General features: G+C 31.2%; 1 protein-coding gene across 1 annotated transcript; it reads left to right on the plus strand.

Annotated features, from left to right (window-relative positions):
* The first annotated feature begins 1390 nt into the window (after nt 1-1390).
* On the plus strand, nt 1391-10966 carry LOC149900005 (trypsin beta-like). The gene is made up of 9 exons (XM_090113270.1): nt 1391-1481; nt 2779-2794; nt 3625-3763; nt 4301-4458; nt 8342-8431; nt 9286-9377; nt 9505-9586; nt 10122-10344; nt 10861-10966. Exons 1-9 carry the CDS (start codon nt 1437-1439, stop codon nt 10931-10933), a joined length of 918 nt encoding a protein of 305 aa, XP_089969396.1. The 5' UTR covers nt 1391-1436; the 3' UTR covers nt 10934-10966.
* Nucleotides 10967-12723: the final 1757 nt, after the last annotated feature.

Genomic DNA, 12723 nt, shown 5'->3' on the forward strand with positions numbered 1-12723 from the left:
TACATTCATATTATACATTATTTTGTCTTTACTCGTTATTCTTGCTTCTTTGTTTTTTACGCAAAAACTACTAAACCGAACTATCTATTATTAATTTATTATATTATCATGTCCTGGAAAATGGGCCATATGAGTGATAATAATTCAAAATTAGCCAAAAATATTGTAAGATTAATAATTATTAAAGAACTGGTCAAGTCAGACTCGCGACACTTAGGGTTCCGTACAAATAAGCTAAAGATCAACTGAAAAAAAAATTGGTCACCCATCCAATTTATGTCCGTGCCGATCGTTGCTGAATCTCGATTTTATTTTTTGTTAAATATAGCGGCAAGTTTAATACATCATTGAAAATTTAAACTGTTGAACCCGGTTCATGAGATACATGACTTGACAGACAGACGGATATCGAAGTATCCTTCAATAAGTCCCGTTTTTAAACCCTTTGATTACGGAATCCTAAAAACAGCAAGTGAATATTTAATAACTAGCTTCCGCCCGCGACTCCGTCCGCGCGGATGTCGGTCTTCGCGTGGATGGTTTATTTCTCCATTTGAGTAACTCTGACAATGACATCTTATAAATATCTATTGGACCCAAATACGGCTAGGCCTATATAATAATACGCAACGTGTTCGCGGTTCTACAGAACAACGTCTATGGATAAAACTGAAAAATTAAGATTAATTTTTTTTCTACGTATTTTTCCAGGATAAAAAGTATCCTATTTTACGCCCAGGATAATAAGCTATAATTATACCAAGTTTCATCGAAATCGAACCGGTAGTTTTCACGTGATGTCTTCACATACAGACAGACAGACAGACAGACAAAAATTTTTTTAATCACATATTTGGGTTTGGTATCGATCCAGTAACACCCCCTGCTATTTATTTTTTCAATATTTTCAATGTACAGAATTGACCCTTCTACAGATTTATTATATGTATAGATTACAGGTAAAAGTTATTATAATACATTATTATATTGTATCAATCATAGTAAATGTGGCGTGAATCGAATTATTTTAAATTAAGTATTGATCTCCACTGATAACATTATTTTTCACTGAAAATTGAATAAGCAGATAGATAGTGATTTTCTGCTATTATTTTACAATTTTCACATACTTATTATGATAATAATGCGATATGTAACCAACGAATTAGTTTCCATAATTATCTTTATATTTCTTCATTTCATTCATTTAAACGTATGATTGTAATATCATAAAAAACCCTAAAAAGGATTAAACATTTCTTATAATATTATAATCAGGGGATTAATAACAACTGGTGTTGATATATTATCATCTTATGTTTGATGAGCAGTAATCAATGATTGCGATAGTGTATCAGAGTTGGTAATTAACGTAATTTATAATTATTTGTTAAATCCGTATTTGTCAGTGATTCTTCGATATTTGAGGGTTCAACATGAAGGTGGCAATTATTCTGCTTTGCGCTTTTGCAGCGGTTCAGGTAAGGATTAAAACTAAAGTACCTACTATATAAAGTTTACTGTTTCATATCCCAGTAATAGAAAAAAACTAACAACAAGAGAAAGTATGTATGTACCTACTTACCTACAGTGGGATATTATATTATAGTGGTTAAAAATTTACTCGTTAAATGCAAAGAATATTGAACCATTTTATGGAAATTTGGTTTCCAAAAATAAGTATATGTAGTTTTCAATTAAATATCTCTTTTAAAATTATTTAAATTAATATAAAGGAATTAATTACATGCGAGTAACGATAAAGTTGAGTACGATTAATAAACTCACAAAATATGTGGTTATAATTTATTGTAAATATTAATAATTAATACACATTTATTTGTGGCGATGTAGTTAGATATTGAGGACACTTTTTAATCGTATAATTTGTACTGGATTTAGTAACCGCTTTTAATACTTAAATAATTGCTCTACGTATGAATGACTTGTTTTAAATTTGGTAAAAATGATTTAAGTCCTTTACTGAAAGGCTAGGCTATTTTTAATTCAGCAATGTTGTAAAGCCCCTTTTAGCATTTTTAATTTATTTCTGTATGTAATGGGATTGATATAGCTCTACGCAAAAAGGTTAAAATTTTGGTCTCGTGAACCGATTTTGATATGTTTTTTATGTTATTCGCAGTCTTAGTCTAGAAATATAGAATATTAAATATAAATAAAAAGTGGATAGGTACCTACATATATATTACATACATAGTTGTAGGTGTGACGTTAATAAATCGTAATTTCCAACAAAACATTTTGGCTCGCTAAAGGTTAATTTTAATTAATATTAATTAATCTAAATCTTATCTCAGTAATCTTAATATAATACTTAATCCTTAGGCCCATATAATCTTATCTGTCATGCCTAATTAGCCGTTTTCGTAATTAACAAACATTTTCCTTCATTTTCTCTATAATTTATTTATTTTTCAATTATTATTTATTTTATCCGACTGAGTCATGAATGATTCTATTCTGCGAGTGTCTATGTAAAATGTGTATGTGTAGGTATGTGCAATCACAGAATCACCTATTGGCTATTAGTATCTATACCAGCTATATTTTTAGGTCATTAAATTTATACTACATATTTAAAATAGGATGGTTAGGTTAAATTAAAACTTGAACGTCACTTAGACCGTGTATGGGCAGAAAATAAGTAGGTATATAATCAATATCTATGTAGGCCAAGTCGTACGTAGGTATAACTACCTACTGTTAATAATTTGGTACTTTTTATACATCGCTAAAAGATATACTTTTTTGTTCCAGGGACGCAGTGTCCAACGTAAGTACACCTTATCTTATTAAATAATAAATAAATAAATATTATAGGACATTATTACACAAATCGACCTAGTCCCACAGTAAGCTCCATTAAGGCTTGTGTTGTGGGTACTAGGCGACGATAAATATAATATTTAATAAATACATATATAGATAATAACACCCAGACCCAAGAACAAATAATTGACGTCATCACACAATTATTTGCCCTGACCGGGGATCGAACCCGGGACCGTCGGCTCAGTAGGCAATTACTTTACCACTGCGCCAACCGCGTCGTCGTCGTCAAATATTCCTATAAAATACGAGATTTATCTTAATACATTCTTTAGTGGTGAGATAGGTAACTACTAAAGTTTTGAAATAATAATGAACACACAAGAAATTAACTAAAAAAAGTCATGTTATAACATTGATAAAAGGTAGGTGATTTATATATTAGGAATCTTGTATTAAAATACTTGACGATAACTGTTATCCATACTAATATTATAAATGCGAAAGTAACTCTGTCTGTCTGTCTGTTACTCAATCACGCCTTAACTACTGAACCAATTTGCATGAAATTTGGTATAGAGATATTTTGATACCCGAGAAAGGACATAGGATAGGTTTTATCCCGGAAATCCTACGGGAACGGGTTTTTCTTTGAAAACGCGGGCGAAGCCGCGGGCGGAAAACTAGTAAGTTATAACATCAATGATCGCCAATTTGTTCTAAATATTGCTTTATAATAAGTAATGTTTTTTTATTCAACGTATGTTTGTTATTTAATTTCATAATTGCATAGGTACACACTAAGTTCTACTAATCCATTATTCTATCCTATAGCGTTCGAAGAAGTCAGCTCAGTGCCATGGCTGGTGCACCTCCGTGTCGCCAAGCAGGCTGACCGCGGGTTCTTGGGCTCTTGCGTCGGCGCTATTTACAACGAGCGCTGGATTGTGTCTTCTGCCAGCTGCTTGAGACTGTAGGTTGCTTTACTTATGTTAAATTAATACAGGATGTCCCACCGTCGGTGCAAGGTCAAAGTTACAGTTGTACATACCTACACTGGTTTGTGAGAGCCTGTATAATGTACCTACCTAAATGTATAAATAAGACGAGTAATCTGGTGTGCCACAGTAAATACACAAAAACCTATAAAGAAAATAGGTACGTCATCAAAGTTTTTTGCCGGCTCTTATCTGTAGAAACTGCTTTCCGAACTATTATGACCATTCAAAAGTGCATCTAAGTCGTCCAGAATTTTTTTTTGATTTTATTATAGGTAGTTAAAATTTATAACCTACTAATATTATAAAGCTGAAGAGTTTGTTTGTTTCTTTGAACGCGCTTGTCTCAGGAACTGCTGGTCTGATTTGAAAAATTCTCTCGGTGTTAGATAGCCCATTTATCGAGGAAGGCTATAGGCTATATATCATCACGCTAAGACCAACAGGAGCGGAGCACTGCGGGTAAAACGGCGAGGCGCAGCTTGTAATTAATATAATTTAAATATCCACAGTTCCCGTTTCGTATGGATCCGTTTCAACGCCCCCAATGTGTACCAACCAGAACTGGTGATCGAGTCTAACAGAATTCACGTGCACCCAGAATACAACCTGGAAACTGGTGAAAATGACATCGCCGTCCTGGACTTGAACAGGGATGTGCCACTCTCAGGTAAGGTAGAATTAATGAAAGAAAAATTCTATATCATTATCTATAGTACATATAAGTATTTTGCACGCCTCATAAGCGAAGCGTTGAGGTGGGTACTACTGTCACTTCGCGCAAAACATCTGATTTTTCAAACTTAAAATGTCTTTATGTATCATACATATTGCACTTGTAAGATAATACATACACACACATATTAAGAAAAAACACTATTTTTAACGTTCCGTCATATCCTCCAACATTGCCCGCTTTTCACAGTGTTTTGATCATATACAAGAAAAAACAAAATATGGACAGAATTGATGTTGTTATTTGAGTAGGGAGTTGAATTTAGAATGAATAGATATACTTGAAATAATTATATTCTTAATAGTTTCTCTAAAAATAAGGAAGAAAGAGGTGGGCGAAATAAGGTGGAAAAGTATACAACTTTGCCCACCTTTAATATTTCAGCCATTTTAAGACTTACGTAGCTGTTTTTAAGAGACAAAGTACAAGACAAGGCAAAGATGCCGAATCTCTAACAAAATATGATCCAAAATAAGTAGATCTTCATTAAATTGTATGGGCAAAGTTAGGTGTAATTTTCTCACAATCTTCATACAAAAATCTTTAGGGTTTAGGGCTGTCACAAAAAAATAAACTAGGTAAAGGATGAAAAAATTAAGTTTAATAAAATATGTAGGTGGGTAACAAGTAATAGGTAGGTACACATGCAATAATATTGCGTTCGTACTGTTTCTAGGTATATCTTTAAAATGAAACTGAAATTATGAATATTTATGTACCTATACGTAACTTCTACTAAACATTTAAAAAGTACCTAGCTAGGCATACATATTCGTACAATCCTACCTAGGTACCTAAAAGAAAAAACATGCTGTGTACTTAATTTACACCTAAAAAAAATTACCTTGCTACCTATTTGAGAAGTCTATTAAAAATGTGTTAGCCCTAGCACCTCAAAACGGTTGGGCAATTTTGGGATAGGTCATACTACGTTTATTAACCTAACATTGCCCAGCGACAAAACTCCTATAATACTACGTATTTTTGCTTGGAAATAACAAATAACCTCCTTTTTTATATTCTAGTTTAATAAATAATAAGAAATATTCACGTATTCTAATTGATTCCCAGTGATCAGAGACAAGTTTTTTTAGAAAAATTTGGCACCACCAAAACATCTCCTTCTTTGTCGACATGTAGCAGCAGACTGATTGACGTTATACATGTGCTATCTAATCAGTATTGCGAGAAAAGACTTTAATTTTCTACCAAAAAACAAAACAAGTCCTAAATGTCATGCTACTCCACATAAACACTCGGGAAAGTTAAAATTTCTATTTGGGCAAAGATAGGCTGGAAAGGCAATGTTGGAGGATATGACGGTTCATGATATTTTTGATGTCATTTTTGTTATTTAAACTAGTTAAAAAACAGTTTAAAAAAGTTCTGTCTTGGACGTCCGTGTGTCTGTATGTGCGGATCCTTTTTCTTGTTAACACGATAGCGACCGAAATACTTTACTAATCGAGTCTTTTTTTTCTCTTACGCTTGAGTATGCTCAGGAATAGAACCCTTTCATTTTTCAGGGTCTGATTCGATGTGGTTTAATTGTTATTAAATAAACAAAAATAATAATTAATAAATATTTATTAAAAAAAATTATGAGGCGTGCACTTTTGGATTTTCCAAATTATTTTTTTAATTATATATTATGTATGTTTATCAGCCATCTGGTTTTCATAGCACAAGCGAAAGCTTAGTATGGGATCAGATCTTGCCGTGTGTGAAAATTGTTCTGAAATATTTATTTACATATTTATATTTCACACTGATTTACAGTCAATGTTTATTTATTGCACACCTCGGAGAGGTAGCTCTATTGTCAGATAATCAAAAAATCACGATCCTTCTTAAATAATTTCCATTCACTTTTTTATTTAATTTATAGATATATTGAAAAACAACAAGACTAATGTGAAACATGTACTGGTTTATCGGTATAAACGATCTACTCTAAAAAATTATAACATTTAAAGTAATAGTGCATTACCACTATGTGCATTACGATAGCTTTGTTTTAAACATAAAAAAAAATATTCTATACATACTCACCTACTCAAATAAAAGTAAATGCCTTTACTACCTATGTAAATTAAAAGTAGACACAGAAATAATACGGATAACGGAATATCTGCGTAAATGGGTAACATGCCTCATTTTAATTAATAACAAAAGGATCTCGATAATATAAATATAAAAGTTTAACCCCAATGTTTATTATGAAAATACAATCTCTGCGATACAAGATGTAAATCTTAAAGATAATTTTCTATTAAATTCACGGATACAAAGATATCCGTTTCAAAACAATACAATAGCCAAGAAATTCGCAATAATTGGAGGCAGGTAATATTAATTTAACCTTGTAGGATACCACAGTTCAAATTGCCAATTACCGCCCATCAGAGCCCTGTATCGGGTTTCTAAAGAAAACTTTTCAAATTCTCTTTGTAATTAATTATTGTACGTAATTATTATCTTGGGACAGTGTAATTGTTAACAATTAAGTTTAAATAGAGGGAGGGGCTTCGATTCACGGTAAGTTCATCTGTTAGTCGATTATTGGTTGAAGTTTGAACAAGGCCCGGTTTTATATGGATTGTATTGTTATTCGGGAATTTAATAAAGTTTTAACAATCATAACATTAGAAAATATAGGTTTTATATATAAAATTGATCAAAATGTAACTTTAAAAAAAAATTATAATGGATAATGGTCACATTTAATATTATATTAACAAAATAACTCTCGTTCAATTTTAAATAAACTGTGCCAAATCTGACATCGTAAAAAGTTATGTAATAACATGTAAGTAGAGCCACGTAGAGCCAAGCGATGTAAATTTCTTATCATTAAATTGGCAATTTGGGACGATAACTTGCCAGATTTCTCAATTGATAACAATTGTTTATACCGTATTATTATGTAAGTAAAGAGAAAATATATATAGATGTTCTATTTTTTATTTTTTTCACCTTTTTACCTTTGAATATAGTAGAACATTCCGAATGTATAGATTCTTAATGAGACAGTTTTGTTTGTTTGTTTGTCTATAATATGGTTGATCTAAAAGAAAGAACTAAATTATTTTGCGCGCGGTTTTGTTCGCATAGGACTGGTTTTGTTTGGCTGTATACAGTACATTTTGAATTTAAAATATTTTTTTAGAATCAATAGGTATTTATTGTTATGTTACCAACTCAAACTATAATAAATGAAAAACGTAAGAAAAAGGCTTCTTTTCATCCGAGTACCACATACGTAAAAATATTAATATATTAATTTGTTACGCTGAGAGAAAGCCTTAGCAAGAACAATTCAAAAGTTATCAATCATTAAAACATGCCGAGAAAAATATGGAAAAGTTCATATTTTATTGAGTCGTGACAATTAAGGCAAGAGACGCTGTCTGTTAATTATCGAGCCCTCGAGTCCCAAACTTTCCGAAACTCTCGAAACCAATTTTAATTTCATGGTTCTCGATATTACGTTTCACTTTGCCATTATTTTATTATTTAAATGCGGTTTTCTGTTGTTCAAATTAAACGAATTTTCGTAAGGCGGCTTCTTGTTTGAAAGTGTCACTTCATTGGAATACAAACAGAAAAATAACATTGTTTCCATTTGGTAAATTATCATTATTTGCGTCTTTATCAACTGAATGTATTGTTGTTTTTCTGTAAATGTAGTACCTAAAATACATATAAAAAAGTAAAAGTGTACATAGTACAGTAAAACTGTTAAACTTATTTATAAGGCTGAGTTCTTTTTGTTTTAAATAGATTTTTTTACTAATACACTTTTTTGTTATTACAGACACCATCAAGAATATCAGTTTAGCCGCCAGCGACGCCGAGAATCCCTCATCTGGCAAGGTCTGCGGCTACGGACAATTGGAAAACGGCAGTAAGTATTACCTATTTATTAAAATTAGAAATATATGAAATGAATTACGTTTATTATTTACGTTTATCCGGTCGTGGTGGAAAACCCTGAGGGAGGCCTTTGTCCAGCAGTGGACGTCCCACGGCTGACACGACGACGACGACGTTTATTATGAACACAAAAAAGATACAATATACAGGGTGTCCCAAGAAGTATGGGAAGTATTCAAGGGCCCGTAAAAAATAAAGTCACATAAAAAATGATTTTCGTTTGGCTTTTTAAAACGTGCTCTATCTATCAGGTACCTACCCTGAAAATTTCATTTTATTATTCATAAGGCTTCAATCGAAAAATTTAAATCTTAATGTGGTAAGTGCAAAATTTTAATTTACATGATTATTAATAAAAACAAATTAAAACCAATTAATTTAACTAATTTTTTTCTTCTTTCTTCTTTCTGTATATGACAACCAACTAAAAGTATATTTTTATCCATTCCTTTTTGTATCTAATGTTATCTGTGTCTATGAAGCTTGCGCGGGAATCGACGAGACGCGGGTTTGCCCGCGTAATTCGCAAATATTTATTATATGAATTAATTGATTAAGTATATAAATGGATAATAAAATGGAACGTTCATATATTAAATATTATAAATAGTTAAATATTTGAAAAAGGCAGTTTTCTTGATTACTAAGCTATTATTACTATTGTATTCTACTTAAGAATTTTAACTTTAAATCAACAAGATCTTCATTTCCACTTCTTTAGTATAAGCTAAAAATCTTCTTTTATCTTCTAAGGGAGAAAAAAACACAAAAAAGACAAATTTTCTCGTGCTCTAGGGCAACATATTAAAGCATATAAAATTTCAGATGCCGGTGAACAACTGCAGTGCGTCAGTGTTGCGTTGGAAGAATCTGATGATGGTCTTCTCATCGGATCTTCTGAGAACAAGGCTAGCCAGGTAAAATAAGTTTGAATAAAATACCATCAGTATTCCGTACAATATGCAATAACATGCCTTTTAAGTTTACAAGTTTACAAACGAAAAATAAAATAATCATAGGGGTAAAATAATAAAATGCTTTCAGTACGATCTTGGAGCACCTCTCGTTGCTGACGACAAACTGTTCGGAGTGCTCGTTCGTGCCGGTAACGAAGAAAATGATGGAGGTAATCTAATAAATTATAATTTTTAATCTTTTCATTTTGTCGTTGTCTTAGCTTATGGCACAGTAAAATTATTAATTAATTAACATTCGCTGTGCATCAAACGTCATTTGACCGCCTCCTTTGTACAGTGGTTGACGCGTGAGCGTAGCAAAAAAAATATCTTGGTCTGGTAGGACACAGAAGGCTGATCACCTACTTGTCCCTAAAGAAAATCGATCAGGGAAACAGATGTATAATGCATCTGCCCCTTACCCCACTAGGGGACATGGGACTTCACTTTTTGTGCATCAAACAATATTATTCTATCACATTAAATTTATCAAAATAATAATAGTCAATATCCTAGAGGAATAACATATTTTTTTTTCTGAACTTACTGGAACGTTTTTTAGGGAAAGTTATATAATATCGTATATGTAGGTATCTACATAATTTTGTATGACTCTTTGGGTTTCGTTATATGTACATGTATAATATCAATGCTTCTACATTCTTAATGTTATTCGTATGTTTACACCAATACTTATATTTGCAGCTTTCCTCAAGATCGCATCATATGTAGACTGGATTGTATCAGTCACCAGCCCCGCAGAGAGCTTTGACCAAAATGAGATCCAGGTGGCTGACCCAGTGGAAATTGCTGAAGAAATCCAAGTAGCTGACCCAGTTCAAGTAGCTGAAGGTATCCAGGTGGCTGACGCTGTCCAGGTGGCTGATGCTGTCCAGGTGGCTGACGCTGTCCAGGTAAATGATATGAAATGGAAGAAAAATTATTAAGAAATCAATTGCACGCTTATAAATTTTGTAAAAAGTGGTGTTATTTCTTGGTAATTAGTGAAATTAACTAAGACCAAAATATAAATATAATATATAAATTAAACTATTTATTCTAAGACTTATAATAAAAGGAAAGAAAATCAAATAAACAATGTCTCGATTTTTTTCTTTTCTTTAAAAGTTATTCATTTATAAAGCATTTGAATGCTATAACACTAAATATCAAATTTCTACATTTATAGTAAAAAAATAAATATACTTATTCTGTATAATGAATTAAGAAAGACGTTTAATAATAATTACCATGTATAAGACATTAAGAAAGACCTTAGAAAAACAAATTACATTGTTTTTTTGTAAGATTTTTATTTTACGTAGGTATACAAAAAGAGTTTTTAATAAAGTTTAAAAAATATTTACATAAAAAATAAGCACAAAGATGAACATAATATATTGCATGTAAAATATAATATTAATAATTACATATTATTTATTACACAGGTCGCCGACCCGATAGAAGTCTTCATAATGCCAGAACCAGTGCAAGTTGCTGATATAGTGTACTACTAATTGTATTATGATTTAATAAAGTATTTGGTGTAATCTGTGTTTTATTTAATTCAGTAAGAAAAGCTGAAGTATACCTATAGTATTTTTCTTTCGCCGAATTCGCCGATTATTGTATTTTTCTATCGCCGAAATCTGCTAAGTACAATAAAAATACAATAATAGGAATCCTATACTAATATTATAAATGCGAAAGTTTGTGAAATGTGAGGATGGATGGATGTATGTGTATGTTTGTTGCTCTTTCACGCAAATACTACTGAACTGATTACAATGAAAATTAAGCACACATACCTATAGTGAATAACTTGGATTAACACATAGAATAGGTCTTTTCCTGATGGAAATCGAACAGGAACGGGAACTATGCGGATTTTAGGATAAGATTTTTTTTTCGAAACATCGTATATAATAATGTCGAGTTTCATACGACGCGAATGGTAGGTCTAAACATTAATTCATCATTATTCATTAACATTTAACATTATCCATGTAAAAAATATTTTTTTCCTTGTAGAATTTAATGGGTTTTAAAACATTTTGCGCACAGTTTTGAATCGAACCATAAAAGGAAAGTTTATCATGTTGTAACAACGGAACTAGTTTTTATACAATTTGTGTTTGCGCCATCGAGATAGTATGTAGGTACTACGTTTGCGCAGTTTTTGTTGACATTTTTATGTGTAACACGGATGTATAACAGCCAGTAAGAACGAATATTGACAGAGTAAAAAAATACTCGATTTATAAATTATAATGCGAGTTCTCTAGTCTTAACCTAAGATAGTATAAGTACACTTTTACTTCTTTAAGACTATCTCTATATTATACCATCTTAAATACAAAAAACTGTAATATAGGTACAAAAACAAGTTAAATTAATTAAAGTCATTAAATCGTTGTATAAAACTATTAAAACTTTTTTTTTATTAAATACGTTCATACGACTCGCTCGGTTTCAATAAATCGTATCACATGAAGTAGAAAAGAATACTTAGTTAGAAAAATTACTTAAAATTATCTGTTGCCCGTCAAAGGAATCCATGGGAATAAGATGTTTCACAGCGATAAAAAATAGCCTGTAAGCTCTGTCTGGTATGCTTCTGTGTCTAGAGAGACACAGAAGCATACCATATAATAAATGTCATAAAAAGAGAAACAAACAAACACACTTTTATAATATTAGCAAGGAAGTACGGATTGGCACAAGTATTTTAGTGAATAGGTAATTCACGTGCGTCGTGTGGCAATGTGTTGCAAACATTAATTCCTAAAACATTAAAACCTGTACCTAAGTCTAGGCAAAACCTGATAATTGCATAAGTCGATTGAAATTATTGTGTGAATGTACTCACCTTGACTCGAAAGTAAGACATCGCATCTTATAGATAATAATTCAATGTAAGATCAGGAGAACTGAAATTTTTTATTATAATTAATATTTGTATTTTTTTGTGTAACACTGTGACATTTTTCGTGCGTGCCAGCAATTTTGTAATGAACAAGGTGTTCTATATTCAAATTGAATTTCGAAAAAGAAATTTTGCTTATAGCGAATAAAAAAAAATTACCTACATAAAAAAATGATAATTCTCAATAACATTTTTTTTCTGTATCAGAAAAATGTTTCTGAAAATAGTTTGGGCTCATTAAAATTATTACAGTTTACTATATTATTATTTAATTTACCACTAAGTATTCAATAAGAAAAGAATAACATATTGCATTTTGCTTATACATATTTATTTCAATTATTATATCACCGAATCATCAATGAATTTGGTTGGTCATTT

The sequence above is a fragment of the Colias eurytheme genome, chromosome 19, assembly GCF_061535395.1.
Source record: "Colias eurytheme isolate Ceu_HAF_F1 chromosome 19, ilColEury1 Martin Lab GWU primary, whole genome shotgun sequence".
In the NCBI taxonomy this organism is placed as follows: Eukaryota; Metazoa; Arthropoda; class Insecta; order Lepidoptera; family Pieridae; genus Colias; species Colias eurytheme.

Excerpts from the sequence above, each read along its gene's own strand:
- LOC149900005 (XM_090113270.1), top strand. The coding sequence starts at position 1,437 with ATGAAGGTGGCAATTATTCTGCTTTGCGCTTTTGCAGCGGTTCAG. Across the intron at positions 4,459-8,341 it reads CAGGGATGTGCCACTCTCAG|ACACCATCAAGAATATCAGT; the intron begins GTAAGGTAGAAT and ends TTGTTATTACAG. Across the intron at positions 9,587-10,121 it reads TAACGAAGAAAATGATGGAG|CTTTCCTCAAGATCGCATCA; the intron begins GTAATCTAATAA and ends TTATATTTGCAG.